Source organism: Rhineura floridana, chromosome 12 (assembly GCF_030035675.1).
Source record: "Rhineura floridana isolate rRhiFlo1 chromosome 12, rRhiFlo1.hap2, whole genome shotgun sequence".
Classification (NCBI taxonomy): Eukaryota; Metazoa; Chordata; class Lepidosauria; order Squamata; family Rhineuridae; genus Rhineura; species Rhineura floridana.
In genome coordinates, this window is record NC_084491.1 from 28,501,454 (window position 1) to 28,525,556 (window position 24,103).

Below are 24,103 nucleotides of genomic sequence, written 5' to 3' on the forward strand. Positions count from 1 at the left end.
ATGAAAATAACAGAAAATACATTAGGAGAAATCACTTGCAAAAATGTGTACATTAGTCAAAATTGCAAACAAAAATGTTTTTAGTAGGAGAAATTCACACTAAAATGCTGAAGAATTTTCATTAAGATTTCTTTTTGAAAAAGTGCAAAATTGCTGCAGAAATGTGAACTGGATTTAAGATTAGAAAAATGAGAAATGGAGCAAACTGAAATTGACAGATCTTTCTATCCCCAGACAGAACAAACCAATTAGTCTTGCCTTCACATTCACAGACCGAGTTGAAAAAAGGAAGTTAAAGGCGAGTTGATTTGCAGGACTGTTACAAATGATTTAGCACAGGGGAGGGAAGTTCTGACTCTCCAGGTGTGGCTGGACTCCAATGCCCATCACTCCTGATCACTGGCTGTGCTGTCTGGGGCCGATGGAAGGTGGGAGTCCAACACAGGAAGCTGCCTCATACTGGGTCAGACGTCTATCTCAGTATTGTCTGCACAGACCAACAGCGACTCTCCAGACTTTCAGGCAGATACTATTTTCCAGTCCCACCTAGAAATGCTGGGGATTGAACCTGGGACCTTCTGCATGTAAAGCAGATGTCATACCACTGAGGTATGGCACTTCCCCAGCATCTGGAGAACCAATGGATCTTCACTCCTGATTTATCAAAACCATTGTGAAAATAGGTTAGAGATTTTGGAACTAACAATATTTTTTCAAACACCGACTAATCAACACATGCATATAAACCAGTTATCTACGTTCCTTCCTGTTCTTCAGGATTCTTTTAATACAATTGCCAAAAGTTACAAAAACATGCTAACAATTTTCCAAAACAATGTTCTGGTAAGTAAGCCATCCTAAAATTCCGTATCATAGGGGTCACCAACCTGTTGCCCATGGGCACCATGACACCCATGAAGGCCTTCAGTGGCACCCCTAGCTGGTAGTCCACAAACTGTGCTTTCATTTTTTTTAAAAGTAAGTCTAGAGCCCTCCTAGAAAGAAAGTTAAACATTCAACAGGCCAAGCATTTTCTAGAATGGAAATATGATTATGGGATAGCTTCACTATTATTACTGTCTAATTTTTTTGTTATGCCATGCCTTCATGACAACTGTTTTGGGCTACACCGTGCCTGTCAAGGCAACCATTTTGTGGCTGGTTCCCCTAGCAGTCTCTCAAAATTCAAATGTGCCCTCTGGTCCAAAAAGGTTGGCGATCCCTGCCATACCATATCAAAGATATATCCTCATATCCTTGGTAAGGTGTATTTGTCCACCTCATTGTTAATGTTTAGGTGGAGTTTTAAAACATCCCGTTCACCCAAGCAACTGGTGGCTGAAGAACAAGTTATTTATTTCTAACAACCTTGAAACTATTGGTTGTGAAGGTATTTGGCTTGTTTTTAAATTTTTTTAAATTTTATCTTCATTTTTTGCTACCTGGGATTCTTTTGGGGCGGGGCGGGGGCGGGAATTTGCTCCAATAGAATGCAAGCAAAGCATTCTGCCGCAGTTCACACATTGCCTTGTGGAAGGATCGGACACCTTTCACACAAAATTTTGCCGATAACATTAAAAAAAAAAAAAGGTTGTTGAACATTACATCATTAACAAAATGAGGTCAATTTTAATGTTGGTTTTATTCTGCTTAACGTTAACTTATCTGGGTGTCTGTCACATTGGCACTTTGGCAAATCCAATAAATGAAATTCCTCAGGCATGTTTCACAATCACACCAGGCACATGTTGGGGTGGAAACAGAAATGACAAATGCAATGACAAAAGAAGAATGTTGTTTAGAAGTCTGATGCCTGAAGCAAAAGGTCTGTCCACAGGTGAAGAGGTGGGGCTCAGGCCATCATATAATCAGAATGAGAGAAGCTGAAGCATAGAAGTTAACTAAATATTCATATGTGCTTATGGACTGCATCCAGCTGCAGTATAGATTTCCTGAGGTTTTAAGAATTGTTATTTATATACTGCTTAATGCCAAAATAGGCTTCTAAGTGATTTACAAATATGAAAACACGAATTGCACAAACATTAAAATATTCTACTGGTCCTTACCACTTTACATAACTGTTCACAGCACACACAAAAATCTGCTTTTTAGATCTTGAGGGATAATTACTTCTAGATAATGCATATTCTTTTATTTAACAAAATTCAAATGAAGATATACTTTGGAACCATAACAAGCATTTAGTAAAGACTATGTCCTTTGATAATCAGTATAAATGTACATGCAACCCATGAAGCTCCACATGTAACCTTGTGATGGTTAAAAAACTGAAGCATGTCATGCTATCTTGCAGGGATGTTATGAATAATGTGTGGTGGCTGCTGGATGACTGAGGACTAGTGAGTCACTCTAAGAGTCAGATCAGAAGAACACAGTGCATGGGTCACAATTTAAACATTGATTTTAGGAAAATCATAAAAATACAACAAAATGGTTTGCCAGGGCACAGCTGCTAATAATAATAAAGTTGGAGTAGGAGAAAACTTTCCACATGTCCCCTTCACAGCGTCACACAACAAACCTGCGAGGTAGCTTAGTTTGTTCATTTTCACCATCACAAAATACTTAAAAATAATTATGTTCATCTCAGAAAGTTTCACTATTCATTTATCATTATCATCATGGGGGAAGGGGGGAAACCTCAGCAAGTCTCATTATTTCATTGTGGATGGGAAAAACCCAAACCATGTTCAGACAATAACCATGTGGGCAGCTGGCTATTTGATGGGCATTTACCTGGCTCTTTAATTTGTGATTAGACACACTCAGGAAACATATGGAGATCATGAGCAGTACTGAATGTTATAGCATTGCCTATGTAAGAGGCCATTAAACTATCATTAGACTAGAAGTAACGTTAAATTCCTCCACTATAGTTCAGTGGGACGGTAAATATGTATCTTTGTGGAGCTTGAACGGCCACTGATAAACAATCCGTCAGACAGCACGAGATGAAAACATATGGCAAACTACATCCCTAACAGAGATTACTTGCTATGCCACTTAAGCACAGGAATTTTAATCTCTCTCATCCTATAATCAATTGACCAAAGATCCACCAAGAGTTGGTTGGGCAAAACACCTCTTCTCCTGAAGCAGCTTTACTCCCTAGCACTACCTTTTGAAACTCTGCGAGTGTAGCAGTATCCAGGTGATAGGCAGGAAGTCTGCTGATGGGAACAAACATTATTTGTATTAACCTTCCAACAGTGATGGCATCTGAGTCCTGCAACTGAGTGAGACAAAGGAGAATATGAGGCCAAAACAGAAACAAAAAATACCAACCTAGTTTCAGAAGTGGTCAAGGGGGTCTGAGAGGCCAGCGGTTGATGTTTAATTCAGAAAAATCTCATGGCATTCTAGACATTAATAAGGGATTTTATTGCTTCATAAGAAAAGACCAATGCCCATTCTGGAGATGACTTTTTGTTTTGTTTTTGTAAAGTGGCTGGTAAAGCTGCAAAGTAAGGACTGGCAGACGGTCGGGGCATGGACCATTTTCATTTCTGCAGAATTCTCAGAGCATGTAGATGGGGTGCAAGTTTATCTATGAATGATGTTCAGTGCATGTAGGTGAAGTAATTCTGAGAGCACTTGTATAAGCTTGCAGAGGAGTAGAAAGGAGGAATGTGTCTGTACATATGTTAGATGAATGGGGTGCTAGCTTGTGTGTGAATGGATGGATGGTGTGGGTGCTTATGTGTGAGATTTGGTGGAAGAGGGCAGCGATTCTGAGGAAGTGATTCAGGCTGGGTATTCCTGAAGAGCATTTAGGGTGGGAGGGGGCATGGTCCAGAGAGTTTTAGAATGCCTATCTGTTGGGAGTGGTTAAGCTGTGCCTCCAACTAGCTTCAACCTGTATATTTGTAAATACACTCAAAATATTTGAAGACACCAATAAGCCTCCAATGACCTCCTTCCAAAGGAAACAAAATCTGGGTAAATTCTTGCAAATTGTCACTGCTTGGACAAGTGAGGTGAGTGTAACAATGCTGCAGCCTCAATGTTCTGCTTCTGCACAGCCTGGAAACACCTAGCTGACAATTGCTGCATTGGTCTGATTGAGCAATGCTCTTACAATCTTTGTTGGGATCCAAAGCAAGGACTTTTAAATGCTATTAACTCACATGAACTGCATAAAGCACTGCAAACATTTGGACAATTTTAGCACTCGCCACTTAATGGTTAACCAAACGTTGCCCAGGAGACTGCAGAAAAGTGTAATGTATTAGTACTTAATTGGCTCACAGAACCATCCATTCCTCCCCACTGACAATACAAACCTCTTAATTCTACAAGCTCCTAATTTCAGCTCCATTCTTATGGAGCATTCCTGGCCCTAAGATGATGCTAGAGTTTACCTCTAATAGTTCATGACAGATCCTTTGAATTTAAATCCTCCCAAATGGCTGTGCCCCAATATTTCCTTATTTTTCTGATCTGTGGACTTACCTGCAATTAGAGACAGCATCACTGAAAAGCCAACGGCCAGAAACTTATTCACCTGAGCTTTCATTGTGAAAAGGTCAGAGAAACAAAATGAACCTCTCAAAGTCAGGTCTAAATTGCAAGTGATATTTTCCAAGTCTCCTCCTCCATAATATGGGGGTGGGTGGGTAGAAGAGTCCAATCTATTTATACCTTCAGCCTTGGCCAGGTTTTCAGCCAATAGAACAGGCAGAACAGGCAGTAACTATCATGATGCAGAAATGCATATCTGCAAACATCAGCTCATTGGTTTGGCATCTCAGGCAACAAACAGCCTAGGGAATTTCCCAAGGAGGGACAAGTACTCTTACACTTTGCAGGGCCTCCTACAATCTCTTAGCTGTTATATGGGATGGCCCAAACCAGCAGTATTTTTTATAAAATTCAGAACTAGTTTTCATGTATTTTTCCCAAGACTTGCATTCTTTACCTACAAAGCCAAGGTTACTCCCACTCAGCCGTTTATCTACAGATTAAAGGCTGCTTCAATTAACACTCAGGGGCCAGAATACAAGGAACAGAATGAAACCAATAATCACAAAACACCTGCCACAACTGGCTCGAAAAGTACAACCAACTTTACTCTTGAAGTATCACAAAGCCAACACAGAGGCATCATGTACTTATGCTCTGAAGAAAGTACACCTACATGCAAACAACGGAAATTTCATTCTTGACCACATCAGTCTATTACTTGGAAAAGATTACTGCGGGGCCAGCCCAAACAAGTGATGCTCCTTGAAAGTTTGGACTAAAACTCAGAGCAATTTCACTGCCTCACTGACCAGGACCCACCAGTGGATATAGGCTTGAGGATAAAATGTCTCTGTGACACATGGGCTGTAGCCGGGACTAGCAAACAAACCAGCCAGACCAACTATTCTTGTTAACTTCACTACTGTCACAATCTTTTTTTCTCTAGATGCTGCCACTAAGCAGCCCATTAATCTTCCCGATTAACTGGCCCAACCAACACGCAAAAGTGGGTAGAGTGGTATGGCACTTAGGCTTGGGGTAAGACCTTAGACCAATCTTTTTTCCAAATTATACTTTTAAGGATTTAATAAGGCAAAAGGTTTAACGTTTTTGAGAAAATTATTTGAGGGGGGGGAATCCCTAATGTTAGTTTGAAGAGTTACCCATAATAGCATATGGACTTCTACTGGAAGGGTGGGATATAAATCTAATAAATAAATATAAAATGTTATAGCTATACCTATTTTAGACTGTAAGCCTACCTTATCAATTTGCATCCTTTGGTTCAGCTTCTGGGTCCCTTTTCAGTTTCATCTTTGCTCCTTCCTGCTGCAGTGGCCACTTTCCACTCTTCCAGCCCTTTTTTCTCTTACCGTTTTTCATGTGTTTATCTCTGACTCTTACAACTTTTAGATTAAACTCCCCTATTTGTCTAGTTGTCTTATATACAATATTTTCACTCTCCCAACCTTTTACCAGATGTGGAGAACCTTTGGCCCTCCAGATGTTGAACTATAATTCCCATGCTTGCAAGGGCTGATGGGAGTTGTAGTTCAGCAACATCTGGAGGACCATAGGTTCCCCACCCCATTAAAACAAAACATTAATAACCTATCACCCTAAAGGCTTTGCCTACATGTTGAACTCAGTGGAACTTACTTCCAAGTAGATATGTATTGGACTGAAGCCTTAATCAGAGAATCCTCTTCCTTTATCTGCCCCTCCTATTATTCTATAAGTGTTCCCTCTGTGTATTTTGTAATCCATATATCAGCTGCTGGACATCAATGGCAATCCTTGCTCCTCACAAGCAGGTTTGATTTTCTCTTTGTCTATAAGAAGGCAGGTGGAAAACAAGCTACCTTGTATGTTGAAGATGTTGCACACAGTAATGGTGTGGTGCCAGCCCAAGGAATGAAAAAAATTGCTTGCTGAGAAACCCACCAAGAAACATGTTGGGATCCACCTAACGTAGATCACGGGTGAGATACCAGCCAAACATGTCATCTAATTACAGTGCAAGTTGACATGTATAGGATTGCTCTGTTAATCTGAAGCACTGAAAACTTGCACTTGTCATAACAAAAATTTAGCAAACTTGAGTGTGTTATATACAAGCTAAGTAAATACATATGAGTATCCACACAAACACACTGTACATAAAATCATGCATTTCTACAAGAACTTGTTAGTGAAACCATTACAATTTTCTCAGGTTTCTCAGAGAAGCTTTCCTTCATTTATATTGCCCAAACATGTCTCCCTCTGCAATAAATTTTATTTCAAGTGATCTTGCAATAAGAGGGAATTATCAGGATCCTCCCTTTTGTGTGACTAAAGTAGAAAATACACTCTAACAATCATTTGCTTTCTTTGCATTTGAGATACTTTATTTTCTAAATTGTTTTATTTTCTTTACAGACACTTAAAATTTCACATTTGTAGATGAAAGCATGACGAGTCAGAAGTATGGTCAGAAATTAGGTTTGTGTCTCGTCTTATTATCTAGTGCAGTAGTACCCAACTACAGTGTCCTCCAGTTGCTGCTCCAGTCTCGCCAGCGTGGCCAATGGTCAGGGATGATTAGAAGTGCAGTCCAACAACATCTGGTGGGCACTGTGTTGGCTACCCCTGCAGTGTGTCTGCAATGGTACATTTAAGTATAACCAGTCTGAAACAAAGTTGCTGTCTCTTTAATAAAAATAGGACTGGGCTGCATGAAAATGAATGAGGTATCTGCCATATGTAACGAACAAAGAAAGGAAAAGTGTGCAGCTGGAATAACAATTAATCCATTACACCTCTGTTTACACCAGGGATGAGGAGCTTGTGGCCCTCCAGATGTTATTGGACTACAACTTCCATTATCCCTGACTACTGATCATGCTGGCTGGAGCTGATGGGAGTTGTGGTCCTACAAATGTAGTTGGACCCACAGGTTCCTAATCTGGTTCACATACTTCTGTTTCAGAGTCTCAACAGGTCTGATCAGATCTTGGGGGGGGGGGAGAGAGAGACAATTATGCCTTGAAAATAGAAAAAAATTAAAATGGGAACCAACAGTGTTAAAAATAACCGTTGTGTTCTATTTTTTCTCTAGGGTAGCATGAACATAAATCTAAAGCAACATGCAGGAATTATATAGCTTCATTCAGAAGTCCTTGACAGTAGTGAAACAAAATCATAAACTGAACAAAATTGTTTGATAAGGACCTCATTTTAGACCCTAAATTTCTATAACACCAGTCATATTTATATAAAATAAACTGTTGGTTAGATCTAAAAAAAACAAGGCTGTCAAAGGGGTGCGATATCTCATGTTACATTTTAGAAAGTAGCACCTTTCCCCCAACTTCAATATGAATTATTTTGCAATTGTTCTACTTTATCTGGATGAGCATCTTGAATGACCTACAAAAAAGAATTAAAGTCAAGAATGTGAACTAAGTTAAGCCACACATGACTCTCATTATCATAATTAAGGGATACCCCAGCAAAACTTTGCAAATGTGCACCTTTACAAAAGTTATTGCCTGTTATCATATGCAGATAACTTGAATACCCAGCACCTGAAAACCAAAAAAAGATTTCCACTAAATGTCTGAAGTTCAGGGTATGGCAGCATAACTGTTCCTTAGCAGAAACAACTGAATCAAAATGGAACTGCTCTCAACCACAATGCTATCATGTGACCGGAAGCCATAGTTTCTGAGTGCTGACAACATTGCTTAGTTTCCCCTTGATCTTCAGGAAATGTCTCTTGAACTCCAAACCATCACCCTAGATAAGAAAAAAAAAGAATTATATATCTGCAGTTAGAAGTACATGCATCAGCTGTATTGTCCATAGATATAAGAGGGAAGGAAGCAACAGCTCAGATGAACATTTGGCAAGGAATCCACAAAGTTAACACTGGAGTTTAGATGTCCATAGAGCATGCAACAGTTTTTGTGGAGTGGTCATATACAAAAAAGTGGTAACTGATTTGCCTAAATGAAGGGTGGATAACCCGGAGACCTCCAGATAGTCTTGGGCTCTAACTCCCATCAACCCTGGTCAGCATGGTCAAGGATGATGGGAGTTGCAGTCCAACAATATCCAAAGGGCCACACCTTCCCCACTACCACTACCCTATATGGAAATTATATAAATGCATACTGAAAAATAAACCAAAGTCCCCTCCAAAATTGAGAGCAATCCTATGCGCGCTGGGAGAGTATTGGATATACCCTAGAATATATTTCTATATTCAAACAAATTTTTGCTTTTGATACAGTCATAATTGCACAAGTTGCCTATCAGTGTTAAAGCTTAGTTTTGGCTGTTTCTAATGTCAAGGGAAAAAAGACCTTGAATAGAGAAATAAGGCTGATAAAATGGTAGCAAGGCTATTTGCTACAGAAAAACAAACTAGTAACTACACAGACCCAATAAGGATCAGATCAAGCTATAACTGAGGAATTTGTTGATTACAAGTTGTATTTATTTAAAAAGGTTTATACTGCTTAATATAATAAAATATCTAACAATATTCAATAAAATATCCTAACAAAATGCAACTGTGTATCACAAATAAAACTGAGCGGTGTATGGAACAAAAACAAAAAGAATCAAGAGCCAGAGTCTACGAATGGTTGGATAAACATAGAAATTTTAAAATGGCATTTAAAGTTCATTATGGTCTCCACATCATCCACCAAGGGAGGGCATTCCAGAGGGTGGGTGCTAGCACCGAGAAGGCCCTCTTCTATGCTGCCACCAAGTCACAATCCACTGGTCATGGCACAATCAGCAAGGTCTCCTTGGAAGATCTTAAAGATCAGCTTGATCTGTACTAGCCAGGGGAGATGGCCTGCTAGGTATCGTGGTCCCAAGTTACTCAAGGCTTCAAATGTCAGCAACAACACATGGCTCAATGGCTACTAGGCAGCCAGTGCACATCTCTCAATATTGATGTAATACATCTCTCAATATTGATGTTCAGCTGAGTGTCCCACTAAGCACCCTACCAGATGCATTTTGCACTAGCTGCAACTTCTGAACGAGGTGTGAGGTTAGCTCTCCATACAATATGCTAGAGTAGAACCCTAATTCTGACCCCAGTAGAATAAACTGATTCCAAAGACTTAACATAACATTCTGAAAAAGAACAAGTTTCACATGCTGGGAAGTGGTAGTGTGAAAACTTTCTGCACTACTGAAGATCTATCACTGCATGGAGTACTGGTACTATTCAGGATTTCCTGCACATGAAATCCCCGTCTCCCATTGGCAAATCTCTCAGGGATTAAAAACTAAGGATGCCCACATCAAATTGAGTACTTGCTTTATATTGTGCCACATAAAAATGTAGCTACCTTTACTATAAATGCCAAAACATTCTTCTTCTCCTTGGAGTTAAATTTGTGGGTTAATTGGGCATACCTTAGAAAGGCGGAAGTCAACAAGAATTTTGTCATCCATTTCCAAGAGGGTTGCCTTGAAAATCAGTTTGTTGTTTCTTCTATCTGTAGTTGATATGGTGACCTTACAAGGAAAAAAATGCTTTATCAGCCGGAAAAGTTTTAAAATGCACATTTACAATCATATTTAAGTTTACAAGCATGTTTACTCAGAAGTCATAGCGTTTTCAATCGAGCTTTTTAAGTATGCATCAACTTGAAAAGCTATTTTTCTCCAAAGAACACTAGCAACCAAATCAGGGCTCATCCGCCCAAATGTTTCCCCAGCAGGCCTTAAATTAAACGAGAATATCTCTTAAGGATATTCTGTGTGTCCTAGCTAAACAAATTATATATATTTATTTTATAGGTATATATAAATGCATATATAAACATAAATTGAAATGTAATCTTGTTTATTTTTATCTGGCCTTTCTACTTAGGGCAGCTTAAACAACTTAAAATCACAATGTGAAAATACAAGAAAACTACAATGAAACACAATAAAAATAAAGCAACAAACATAAATGTAAAAAAATAACATTAAAAATACAACAAAAGGAGAGATCATAGGCAAATTGTGACATTTATAGCAGAAAGTTAGCAGACAAAAGCTTGAAGGAATAAAAAAAGTATTTACCAGTCAACAATAAAGACTACCGGAGAGAGAACCACCCATGCCTCATGGGGCAAGGTGTTCCTTAATATCAATGCAGCCACTGAGGCCCTGTCTCTTGTTGCTGTCAATCCTGCCTTCACCACTGTACACATTTATTGTGTATCCATATGGATAGATGGATGTGTTTGTGTGTGTGAATACTCACATTTATTGTGTATCCATATGGATGGATGGATGTGTTTGTGTGTGTGAATACTCACATACAAACTTGATTTATACCTGGTTTGTGCAGGCCTTCTTCCAGATGTAGCCCATCTTTTCACACACCTCCTTCAGGATATGGTAAGACTGGTTAGCATCCAGCTTCAAAAAGAAACGGGTCATTCTCTTCACTAAGCGCTGCCACGAGTTCTGAAAGAGAAAAAAAAGACACACTAGAAGTCAGCTGGCAGCTAAAATGAAAGTTGGGTGTCAAATTTTCATCGAAACTTTGCACTGTTTTATGGTTTCAAGTTGATGCACAACAAATACGGTAAGTGCATGAACCAAATTTTTGTGCAGGGGGGGGTAAATAAAAAAGACTTTTGGTTAAGAAGTGAAACAAATACACAAGTGCCTATACAAATTTCAAAAATAAAAATTACCACCAGCCTAATGGTTAAGCCACTAAACAATCTTGCCTGGGAAGAACTTGGTGTGCCTAGTAGTTGGCTGTTTAGCAGCATGTGTTCAGGACAGGCTGGCTGAGAGAAGCTGATCCCTTGTACTAGCTTGTCGATGCCGGCTGGACTGCTATCCCATAAAGAAAGACCAGTGCCCGGTTCAGGCTGGGAATTTGAACAGGTCATTTTTTCCTCACTGCAGCAATGGAAACAAAGTGTAGTTACGTTACTAAAATGCACTACAACACATTTTCTACTACTAGTTACTTCAAAGGGTTAATTGCTAGAGATGTTGGCCCATATAACTGGCCACTGAGTTGGCCTTCTTCTTGGCAATTTCAGTCGTGAACTTACTTATTTGATTGTCTTGATTTAAACATCAGTTGTTTTCTGCATTGCATGTTTGCAGAATCCACAAAGTACAAACAGCCCTGACTGTAGCATTTCACACACACAACTTGGACAAAGGATTGAATGAGGTTTTGTTATGTTATGGAAAACCCTCTTTTTTCCAGTACTTAAATAATTTGCATATCAAGGAATACATTAAAGCCTTATGTGTAGCCCAACTCTGGCATTAAAGCAGGATAAAAAGAGTGTTTTCTGATACAAAACCTGTATCTTCAAGGCCCTGGTGACCAACCTTTTCAACAGGAAACACTAAACAGGAATGCCACTGTAATATGCACACTGGTACACATGCAACATCTCCACTGCTGCTGTCACCCTCTGCTTAGGAGTGGTTCTGCTCCTATTCTGTCCAGTCAAGGGACGGGCAGCATTATAACATTAAGAGGGGAAAGAAGGGAGGCAAATCTGACCCTGCCAAACTGGGTACAGCAGCCTTATGGTACAGTACAGAGAAGCCACAGATTGCTCTGCTTGTGTCACAGAGCTTCTTCAGCTTCAGGATAAAGAATAAAAAATGTTACCATCAAGCTAAAAATATCAGCTGAGCACTACACACTTGTATACGTTTTCACCTGTGTGCACTTTTCACTGGAGAGAAGTCCATATCTGATCGAATGTGCTTAGAATCAGAAAGTCCCCCTGAGGAGACACGAGGCCGCTTTATGCCTACAGAGAAAGACCAATACTCAGTGCTAAAAAACCCCAATTTTTAGTCATTCATTGTTAAGTACAAAGAAATTCTAAGTAAAACACTGCTTTTTTATGTTGGGCTAAAGGCTCCAGCCTTCCCACAGGGAAGGTGCTATGTGCCAAACAGCAGAATAGTGACAAATTCAGAAGTGCAAGATCCCTTCATGACAGTCATGCCACATCCCCTAACAGCCATGCCCTACTCCACTTTCCCTAATCTCCCGTGCTCTCCCTGTTGTCTTGTGAGTCCACACTCCACTACAACAGACATTCCTAGGAGCTAATCAGCATGAAAGGGGAGGCTGTGTGTTAGCCACTGAGAAGAGTCTTCTCGGTGGCTGACTCGCCTCCTCTCACTCTGATTGGCTCCAATCAGCACAAAAGGGCAAGGACTCTTCTCAGTGGCTAACATGCTCCCTTTTCATGCTGGTTGGCTCATACATAGGAACCTGGCTGAGACCCTGCTCCCAAAAAAGTAACAGGTCTACGACCCCCTGCAACCCATAACCACTACACTCCGGTGCCGAAAGAAGCTAAACGCATCTCATTTGTATTTGTAAACATTGATGTATACTCAAAACCATCCATGCCAACTTCATTAATGATGTGATCAAATTAAAGTGAGAGAACTGCCAAATTATCTGCAGAATTCTCAGACTGATAACCTCTTAGAACTAATAAACCTGTTAACCCAAAGTGCATAAGAAAACTGAGAACTACTTTCCACATCATAGTTTTCATTTAGATGAGTGCTCCCACACATCATCCACATGGGAAAAAACACAGGAATAAATCTATCCAATGTTCCTGTGTTTATTCTCAAGTCAAACATGAATGTATCAAGAACGCAGAATGAAGCTTAAGTAGTGACAGCACTTAAATGGGATCACACAACAAGGAAATGAAAAAGAAAAGGAAATCTTGGAGGCTGGTGCTATCCTCAGAAGATTAAAATAGGCTGGGTTACCTAAACTGCAAATATCAGCATCTTTTTTAAAATTTTCAGTGGCATAGGTAACACTCCTCAGAACAGAGATATCATTAAACTGCTTGCTGTCAACAAGATTTTTAAAAATGCAGCTATATACTAAATTAATGTGCATTTAAAAGAAATTTACCTTTCTTTAAAGGTTTTGTGTACCATCTGTCCTTTTTTAGGTCTGCAATAGTAAGCCGGGACATTGGGTCATCAGTTAATATTTTGAGGAGTAGAGCTATAAAGAAATAAAGAATCTGGTTATGTATGGTCTACAAGTTTAAAAGTTGCCCAGAAGGTTTATGTGACAATAGGCTGTTAATTTCATCGACATGCCCTCAAACCTGCTCTGAGAGAATATATTTGTTTCACCAGAGATATCAAATAAATCCTTACAAGTTTTATACAGAACAGGTTCTTTGGCATTTTAGATGTCCTTTGGAAGATGTGATTTGTACTTAGTAAAAGAATGCTCCAGTTTCTTAGCAAAGCCATCAACACTCCCCACCAAGCAGATATAAAACCAGCCAATCAAGCTCAGTACCAAGTGGCAATGAATCAATCTTCTTCCATGGTGAAAGATAGGTCTTCTTCTCTTTCCAATCACAGTATTCTTGACAAGTGTCAACAGGTTGGTCCCATGGCAATTCTGCAAGAAAGGAAGCCACATTTCTAGACAAAATTTGTCAGTGGTCTGGAGAAAAACTTGAATTAATAACAACCTTGTAATCTCAGATTTGCAAAACAGTGTTAAGTACAGAAGTTATGAGCAACAAAGTTCCTGATAATTTCTTTTTTTCCCCCAGATTCGCTAAGAATTTCACACACTGTCAGGTGATATGATTACTATGCAGTATGTTCCAATTATGCAGTATGGCAAAGAAAGAGGCCTCCTAAAAATTATTGCAGATCCATTTGTTTAATATTTTATTTTATTTATTAAAACATTTATACCCTCCACCCTTCTAGGAGAAAAACATTGCTCAGGGCTGCTTACAATACTTAAAACATATGAAACTATCAACCATTGAGACAGGGTAGCTGTTAAAACCTGTTAAAATTAGGAACCATTCATTTTTTTAAAAGAGATAGCTGAATGAACTCTTTTATAAATGAAAATTCTGCACCGAATATATCCTAGAAGAGAACTGCAGTAATTTAAATGATCTCCCCTCCCCCAACTCTACTTTAATAATACAAATTTTGTTGTTGAACCTGAAGAGGTGGCTGTGCTTTTATTCTACCTGCTTAATTTCAATCTAAAAATATATTTTAAAAATAGGATGTATTGAAGGAGATGGGGAAGTTGATGCAGATGAGATTAATGGAGCTGCTGTTGAAGGGAAGGAGCTTTCTTATGGTAAACTCTACCATAAGAATGGGGAGACATTCTCAGTGATTCTCATCAGGAACCATAGAGACAGAAAGTATTTCGGTGCTAAATAATGCTGCAAACCTTCAGAATATGGCTGTTTGTTCCATAATACAGGAGTGCATTTAAATTAATTTGCTTCTATGTTTTTTCCTTAGCTACACTGGAAGGTAGATTTAACAGCACTCCATATGTTAATTGTGTACAGTTGGGAAGAATGAGAAACTATGCTACAATTGTGCAGTTTTTAGAGGCAGAAAAGAACCAGACCCATTTATCCTTTGTTTCCTTCCCAGCACTAGCTTTAGAGTGGCATGTGACCTTCCTGGTTATGTAACTGAGTCACAGTTGCAAAGTCTGTATTCCAAACAATTAAGATACACAAGCAACTTTTGCAGAATGATTAACAGATAATTTTTTCTAAACTTGTTTACATTTTTTAACAATAAAAATGTAAACAAGTGGTCTTTTCTGTTTTTGAGTTTCTTTTCCCCCCTCATATGGAACCCAATATTTGTTTTGATGACATTTAAAGGTCTGGGGACTATAAATAAACTACAATAAGCATTAGAAGTAAATAAAGATCCTGAATTCCCAGGAGATAATAAACAAAGTTTACTGCTGATCTGTACTGTTGTTGTGTAAATGTCAGTCAGGCATTAGTTTTATGAGACAAAGCCATATTAACAAATTAGTGTTAATAAAACAAACTAAAACTTGGGTAGCTCTTACCTCCTGCCAACATAGCAGTGAGAACTATTCCACATGACCAAACATCAACTGGCTCAGCATGGAAGTCTTTTCTTTTCAGGACCTCTGGGGCGACATATGGGAGTGTGCCACACATCTTGTTCAACAATCGCTCACGACCATTGTATTTAAATACAGTTGCTAGCCCGAAGTCTGAGATTTTGAGGTTATCTAAGCAAAGAGAAGCAGGAGGTAAACATGTATGTGTTGTCTTACTTCAACATCTTGTCTGAAGTGCACTGATCTAAATACATAAACATTTAACTCACAAAAATAGTCTATTAGCCAGATGCTCCTGTTTGGAAATAGCCCATTGATAATAATGGGTCATGTCTACATAAGTGGGTGTTAAGGTTTCTATCAGTGCTCCAACTCATGGCAGTTGAATGAAATGCTAAATAGAAACCTCCAAGTCTAGAGGCAATATACCTGTGAGTGTCGGATGGCAGGGGCAAGCAACAAAGAACTGTTGCTTTCATATCGTACATGTGGGCTGACAGGTCACTGGTGAAAATGGACGACTGAACTAAACAAATTATATCTAAAATCAGAATTTTTCCTATTTTCTAGGGACAACAGATTTTAGACTATTAGAACAGGGTAGTTTCTCTCTTACCTCTTTCATCTAGCAACAGATTCTCAGGCTTAACATCCCGATGTGTTACCCCTATACTGTGGAGGTAGACCTTTTAAAATGATACAAGGTATTAATACAAGGCATTAATTCCATCTTCTTCCAAGAAAAAGAATGAGGTTGGAAAAGCAACATAAAGAAACTTACCACACCAGCTATAAGCTGGTGGAAAAACTTTTGTGCTTCTGGTTCAGGCATTCCTACATCAGGCTCTGCAGGAAGACACCACATCATCAAGAAGACGCTAGCAACATTTACATCATGTTAGCAATATTTTTTTTATCAATAGAACATTTTGATGGTTTGCCCTGAAATAGTTATGGCTATAGGCACTACTGGTAGTAGAGAGAATACCATGTTTCACGGTAGCATTTATAAAAGCAAATGTCTTTTTAATTTGATTTCTTTAAATTCATAAAATGATTTTAGGTTATTTTAAAGGTGCTTTGCTTTGGATGTGTTTAAATGTCCCTGAAATGTGCTGTTTCAACAAAAAGTATAGCTGTAACCAAACTGTTCCCTGACCAACTGTGTATAATTTAATACTGCATTCCCCTCAGAATGCCGATAGTTTTATTTACCAGCCATCGAATGACTACAGGCTATGGCTACCTTATTGCATAAATTTTGTGCTTCAATGGCACCACCAAACTCCCAGATCAGTTTGGAAACTCAGATAGTTGAAACCAAGTTGCCATAATTGCTTTAATGGAGAACTAGTGATGTATTGGCCCCAGGTTTCAGGGGGTAGCCGTCCCATTAGTTTTTCAGGAGGTAGCTGTCCCATTAGTTTTTCAGGAGGTAGCTGTCCCATTAGTTTTTCAGGAGGCGGGTCTCGGCCGGGTCCCTTCCCTTCGGGGTGCCCAGGAAGTGGTTGCCGCTGCTGTTGGCTGTGCTCACTGGGCTGCAGGAGTTGCCAGCAGGTAGGCCTTTAAGGTGAGAAAAGAGGTGTGGGAAGGAGCTTTTGCTTGCACACGCACCTCAGGAGAAGGAAGAGCCACTGCTGCTACTGGGCTCAGGATGAGTGAGCACCCGCCCCCCTCATCTCATGTCACTCACTCTGTTGAGTGGCACTGTGCCAGGCAGTGGTGGTACCAGAGGCAACACCTCTTCCTTCTGAGGTATGTGTGCAAGTTAAAGCCTCCCTTCTTCCCATCCTCTCGTTTCCTGCTTGCCCACCTGCAACCCTCCATCCCAGTGAGTGCAGCAAAAGCAGCAGTGGCAGCCCCTACCAAGGAGGGGCATGCAGGGAAGGGGGCCCCTAGAGGGGTCTATGAGAGGGTGAGAGAAGTGGGGAAGGGCATGGAGGTGAGGTAAAACAGAGAGAGGTGTGAGGGGAAACTAGGAATAGGAGGGTTAGGGAGTAGCAGGAGGGCTGGGAGAGAGAAAGAAAAATGGCATGAATCAGGATTCACAAGAATTGGGATCAGGGGAAATGGAGGGGTGGGGGCAGGAAGGGCGAGGGGCTGGTAAGAGAAAGAAAATGGGGGTATAAGGTTGAAGGGGTGTGAGGGGAAACGGAGGGGTATGGAGCAGGAGGGGTTGTGAGAAGGGAGCATGGCTGTGAGGGGGCATGGTATAACTATCATGAAGGGACCCTGTACTTCTGAATTTGTCACTACACTACTCTGGAGGACTGCCTATATTTTAACTCCTTCAGCACTTTCATTTACAAAATTTTTGCTTTATAATCCTTCCCATTGTTTACATTAATTATATTAGATGAGTAGCATCAAACAAAGAAGAGATCATCTAACTATTCATCTTATACAAAATGTATTGTAATACCCAAACCTTTTACAATATTTACTATGAACATTTATGCACGAAATACTCCAGAGACACAGCATGGTTCAGCTATAACAACACAGAACACAACTAAGGTACAGTGTGCCCAAGATCTTAGGAAAACTACAGAGAACTGAGTGCACATAATTTCCATCCCAGAGCTGAAGAACCTTCAGATGTTGCTGGACTACAGTTCCCATTAATCCCTGACCACTGGCCACACTGGTTGGGGCTAACAGGAGTTATAGGGTCCAACGATGTCTGGAGAGCCACAGGTTCCCCAATCCTGTTCTCTGCTATCCTGTACTTAAAGCTATGGGGCTGAAATCTAAAGACACACATACAAAAATCCCAAATCATAAGCAATGCAATTCTTAGTGAAAAAGCTCAGGTTTTGCAAGGCAAATGAGCTCTGCAACTGTGGGGCAGCAGTTGATAATGCTTCTCTCCACGCCTTTGCAGTCAGAACTTGGTGCACCAATGCAATTCAAGAGGCAGTAGATATTAGAACTGCAGAGGTATTAAAATACAAGCTTCCACATTACTAAGGGTCAAGCTGAATATTACCCTTAATGCTCTTCTTTTTTTAAATTATGTCCATGGCAGGGAGTCTGATGCACACAGACAGGAGGGTTATCCCCCTCCCCAGAGGTGACCCTCCCTCCTGAAAATTCCCCTTTCCCATGGCTATGGGGATTAGCTAAAAGTCTTGGTACAATTAAGCATAACTTGATTTTAGTTTGATCCTTAGATAACATCCTCACCACTAAGCCCACCCTGTGATCTATCTTCATATCCCACAAAATCTTCTGTACCTATTCGGTCAAAGAGTTCTCCCCCACTGCAGTACTCTAGGAAGAGATACTGAATAGTGCCTTCTCGCCGATGTCCATAGAACTTCACAATATTCTCGTGATTTAACATTTTGTTAATGCAGATCTCCTTCTTAATCTGTTCTGGGCACTCTATAGCACGTTTCATGTCAACCATTTTTACTGCAACCGCTTCTTCAGTGCGCCTGTTCACAGCCAGCTGAACTCTAAAAAGAAGATGGAAAGCAGGGTTACAGGTAGGCTTTCTTCCCTGAAAATTATTAGTAAAGTAATGTATTTAGTCTTTGCTCACCAACCACAGTACACCCTTTTTCAAATTCCACAACCCAAACTAAAACTCCCATGAAACTAACAATTCCCAATAGAAAAATGCAACAGCAACTTCAGTTTACAGTTCACTCTTGTTTTGAAAGCACTGATTTATTTCCACTAGCTATTTGTTGTGTGTTGTTGCCTAAGCTGCTCATACTTACTCTCCGTAAGCACCTTCTCCAAGGGTCTGTACTAAGTCCCAATCCTCCACAAAAGGAACTGCCATGTTGACAAACAGCACAAACTCTATAGATCAAATGCATGAGGAATTAGACAAGTCAAGAACAACAAACACTTGGATGTTGAGATACAAGGTAGAAGAAAGGCTGTAGCTCAATGACAGAGAATCTGTTTTGCACGCAGAACATCCCAGGTTCAATGCCCAGCATCTCCAGGTGGGGTTAGGAGAGAACCGCATCCAAAAACCTAGAGATCCACTGCCAGTTAATATAGACAGTACTGAGCTAGATAGACTGATTCAGTATAAGACAGCTTCCTATGCAGATAGCCATATGTCATTTATTTCTAAATTAACACCAAAGTGCACAGGATAGATTTCTCACTGCAGAACACTAAAAATTCAATGCTACACACACTTACATCGAAATAATGGGACTTACTTGAGTAAGCATGCATAAAACAGACAGTAAAAGCTTGTCTTCATATATCTGCCTAGAAAAACCACAACAAACCTGAGCCATTTTATTAGGACTTCAGTCAGAAGCTAACCATGTACATGGGATTTTAATTGTGACACACTCCCAAGTGCATTTATCTTCTACTGTATCTTTGCCACAACTGAATTCAAGTTATTTTCAGGCCACAGGCAAGAAATTAACCTTAAGTTGTGGCAAAATCTTTCAGAAATATTTTTCAAGTTGTCAAACCATATTCCTCAAGGAAGAGGAAACTGTGGCTCTCCAGATGTTGGACTTGAGCTCCCATCATCCTTGACCATTAGCCATGCTGGATGGAGCTGATGGGAATTAAGAAAATATAGGATGGATTATTTTGTCTTTTAAAAAGGAAGCAGGGTTTCCCATCCCACACCCCTTCCTAACACAGCTTCTTTACCTGGAGTGGGTACAATTCAGCTGGTGCAGCATTTACTTTCATCACTGAGCTTGCAAGTCTATAGAAAGCCTCACTTGCTGAATTATTCCTGTCAAGCAATTATTAAAAGAGATGTGGAAATGCAACGCCCACTGTAGACACTGCTGGTTCCACAAAATTAGATAAGTAGGACAAAATGATTTAACTTTTTTAGGACCACTTATTTAATTCAGATAAACTTTCAAGTTACACAGAATTCTTCCTATATATTAAGAGTTATGTGCAACACAGCTTGCTTTTCACTTTTTAAAAAATGGGTGAGGCTACCACCACTAAAGGAAAAGACTCACCGCAAAACAACATTCACAGCCTTATCTATAATACACGATTGTATCCCCCCATATACAGACTTTTAACAACTGTTTAACAGGTAGTAATTCAACAGGTGAGGCTTTCTCCAGACTTGCAAGTGCAAAGATGAAGAAATGCTACACTGGCTGAATGCAACAAAGTCACTCTCAGAGGGAAAGGAGCTTTGCTAGGAATGAGGGGGGAGGTGGATTGGAAACCCAGCTCCCCCCCCCAAAAAAAATCCACTCATCCTGCACTATTAGCAAAATCATTGTCCAAGAGATGATCCTTATCACAAGGGAGATATCAACAGCATCAGGAAAGCCTACGGTTTGCAGAACTACAAAAAAACTGGGATGGGGGGAAAGAGGACTCTGAAGGGCCAAAAAATGTTGTGGGTTCCACTTGCATCATCATCATCATTAAATTTATATCCTGTCCTTCCAGAAGGAGCTCGGGACAACAAACAAAAACACTAAAAGCACTCTTAAAATATCTGAAAAACAAAAGACTTTAAACATATTAAAACTAAGCATCTTTAATAAAACAGTTTTAAAAACATCTTAAACAGCAATTGCAAAACAGACACAGACTGGGATAAGGTCTCCACTTAAAAGGCTTGTTTAAAGAGGAAGGTCTTCAGTAGTTGCCAAAAAGATAACAGAGAAGGTGCCTGTCTAATATTTAAGCAGAGGGAATTCCACAGGGTAGGTACCACTACACTAAAGGTCCGCTTCCTATGTTGTGCGGAACGGACCTCCTGATAAGACGGTATCTGCAGGGGGCCCTCAGCTGCAGAGCGCAGTGACATATAAGAGGTAGGACGATCATTCAGGTATCCTGATCCCAAGCTGCATAGGGCTTTGTACGCCAAATAGTGAACACCGAGTATAGCTTAACTGAGTATCACTTTTGCAAAACTCTCAGTCTGTTCATTACAGAAATAAACTATCAGCCATTACAATAGACATTACTAACATTCATAAAAGCAACCACGATTAAAAATCAAAACATCCATCCATAATTCTTAACTTCAATCAATAAACAGAATTTCATGCCTAACCAGAACTCTTCCACCTTCTCACCCCCAAGGCATCTTGTCTCCCTCAACCATCCCCCACTGTCTCTTAGTGGGAAGGTACTATCATCTGAAAAGCCACATATGTTGTTGCCTACCCATCAGAAAGAAGTTTAAGAATTAGGACGCAAGCACCTCACTGATGGTTACGGCCTGCATGCGCTGTATTGCTCTGGGGTGCTGCTGCTGTTTTTAATAATATGACTTGTTTTGTAATCTTTGTACAATTTGAGTAATAATTTAAAAAGGACTCAGCTGCGAAGCTCACGGGGGTTGACCTTGGGCCGGTGACCGTCTCTCAGCCTAACCTACCTCACAAGATTGCTGTGAAGATACAAGGGGGGGGGAGAGGAAGAACCATGTACGCCACCTTGAGCGCCTTGGAGGAAAAGTGGGATATCCATGAAAGTAAGTAAGTAAATAAATAAATAAATGTCTCCCATGGGGGTGGGGGAAGGCAGACTACACTATACAGAAATATCTCTTCCCTTCCCTCGAGGAAAGGAAGGCGGCAAACCCTCAGGGGGAAAGGGACCCCCGGGAGGGAAGGAGCGGGGAGGAAGCGACACCCAAAGCTATGGCTCTCTCCATTTGAGCCCTCTAAAACACACGTACACAGAGAGAAAATACGCGCTCACTTCTCACCCGCCCAGCGGCGCCCGGCTCCCTGGCTCCTCAGCAAACGGCGCTTCCCGCCGAACAGCGACGAAAGCAGGAGCCGGGCAGAGAGTGGAAGAGAAGCCGGGGCATGAGGCGGGGAGAAAGCGAGAAGCGGATTCCGGCTCCGCCTCCTGCTTCGGCTGTAAGGCAGCATAATGGCGCCCGTGAACGAGGGGAGCAACCACCTCAAAAAGAGCAAGAAGGCTGGCGAGCACCAGGCTAGAGGGGCGCTGTCTCAACACCCTTCGCCTTCCTCCTTGCACGGGCATACAACATACGGCTCCACTTCGGCTGGATTGCTTTTGCCTCCTTTCCGCCGCGTTAAGCCTGTTGCAGGAGCCACCAAGCCTCTCGCAGCAGCACTTTCAGAAACGGAGGGGGGTGTTGTATCAGCCAGTGCCAGTTCTACTCAAGAGTTACACACGGCCATTGATTTCAGTGGTTTTACTCTGTGTAGGACTAGCAATGGCTAGTCTTGTGGCTGCAGTTCTACCTTGCTTGGGAGAAAGTGCCATTGACTTCAATAGGACTTGCTTCTGAGTAGGCATGGTTAGGGTTTCTCTGTGAGACTACCGTCCTTTGCACACATAACCAGTGAGATTTGCTTCTGAGTACACTTGCTGGGGATCGCACTGTGCCAAATTTATTAGGGCATTGGCGTTTGTGGACTATCAAAGATTGTATGGCCAGGGATGGGAAATGCTGAACTACACAACAGTCCTGGCGCTCCCTGCATCTAAGCAAAGCACAAGGGCCATAGGAGGGCGTTGCCCATACATACACACACTCATTCTAGACTAGAGACTTGTTCACGTTAGTTTGTACCTGTGTTCAGTGTGTCTCTAGGCATGTACAAGTGTTTGTGTGGACAAATGCTGTATATATATATGGGTCTTCATGAAGGAAAAAGTATACTGTGAGTAGCCAATATGGTGCATTCTAGGGCCACATTCACAAGATACATTTATTCCACTATTCCACAATCATGGCTTCCCCCAAAGAATCCTGGGAAGTATAGTTTCTGAATGGTGCTGAGGAGGGCTGTGGAGTCGGAAGCAATGTTGGGTGGAGTTGCAGTCGGTAGAAATGTACCAACTCCGACTCTGGCTTCAAAATAAATTTTGATTGACAATTTTTTAAAAATATAAATTCAAAATGTCAAAGAAGCTTCCCATGAAGTCAGCTGAGCATTTCACCATAACTCAAGATGGAAAACATTGTGTGTGTCAGTGTATGACACAGGACCCAGATGAAGACAAATGCTGTGATGCCAAGATCAGTGCATGTTCAGGCAGTGATAAAAATGCTATGAGAACTTCTAATTTAAAAAGACATTTACAGCCCTTTCCAGGGCTGTGGAGTTGGAAGCAATTTTGGGTGGAGTCGGAGTCAGACAGTAGAAAAATAGAGGAGTCGGAGTCAAAGGTTTGGCGTACCGACTCCACAGCCCTGGTGCTGAGAGTTGTAGACTGTTAAACCACTCTGAGAACTGTAGCTCTTGGCAGAAAACAGGAGTCTCCTAACAACTCTCAGCACCCTTCAACAAACTACACTTCCCAGGATCCTTTGGGGGAGCCATTGATGGGGAAATTATTATATACAAACAATAAGCAAAATATATTCTTTTATAAAGCTATAAAAGTTTATAAAGGTTTATAACATTTTAATAGTTTAACATGTAATCATTTTAGTAGCCAAACAGAACCCTTTTTCTTCTTGTAGCTGTCTTCCCCGGCTGTGCTGGTTTGTTTGGAGCTACTTGTATTCAAAACAATTGATAACTGTGCTGAAAATCCTGGTATCTCTAAGACATAGAAAGAATTGCAGTCCAAAATGTGTAGCTAAAGTGTTTTGCTCATTAGCTGGAGTGCTTAGCTCACTGTGAAAATGTACTTTTATGTGATGTACTGAACATTGCCAAATTCACTGACTAGAATATGATGCAGAAAGTACAGTGTCTATGTAATACCTGTGCAATACTGTAA

At 40.6% G+C, this 24,103-nt stretch overlaps 2 protein-coding genes across 5 annotated transcripts in view; both read right to left on the minus strand.

Annotated features, from left to right (window-relative positions):
* LOC133368434 (nucleoplasmin-like) overlaps positions 1-23,751 on the minus strand; it is an 81,872-nt gene extending 58,121 nt beyond the window's left edge. Inside the window, exon 1 of the mRNA XM_061592680.1 lies at positions 23,747-23,751. The gene's annotated coding sequence lies outside the window, so the exon portion shown is untranslated. The remainder of the gene's footprint in view (positions 1-23,746) is intronic.
* On the minus strand, positions 6,858-22,409 carry CHEK1 (checkpoint kinase 1). Of its 4 annotated transcripts, none has more exons than XM_061593087.1 (13): positions 22,104-22,409; positions 19,138-19,222; positions 18,647-18,870; positions 16,191-16,255; positions 16,026-16,095; positions 15,392-15,580; positions 13,832-13,936; positions 13,430-13,525; positions 12,194-12,287; positions 11,229-11,406; positions 10,828-10,959; positions 9,913-10,014; positions 6,858-8,268 (listed from the first exon to the last, which is right to left on the minus strand). In XM_061593087.1, exons 1-13 carry the CDS (start codon positions 22,270-22,272, stop codon positions 8,173-8,175), a joined length of 1,605 nt encoding a protein of 534 aa, XP_061449071.1. In that variant the 5' UTR covers positions 22,273-22,409; the 3' UTR covers positions 6,858-8,172. The 4 variants fall into 4 exon arrangements, with proteins under 4 accessions (XP_061449071.1, XP_061449073.1, XP_061449074.1 ...); XM_061593089.1 differs by having other exon boundaries at positions 22,097-22,187; XM_061593090.1 differs by having other exon boundaries at positions 22,074-22,163.
* Positions 23,752-24,103: the final 352 nt, after the last annotated feature.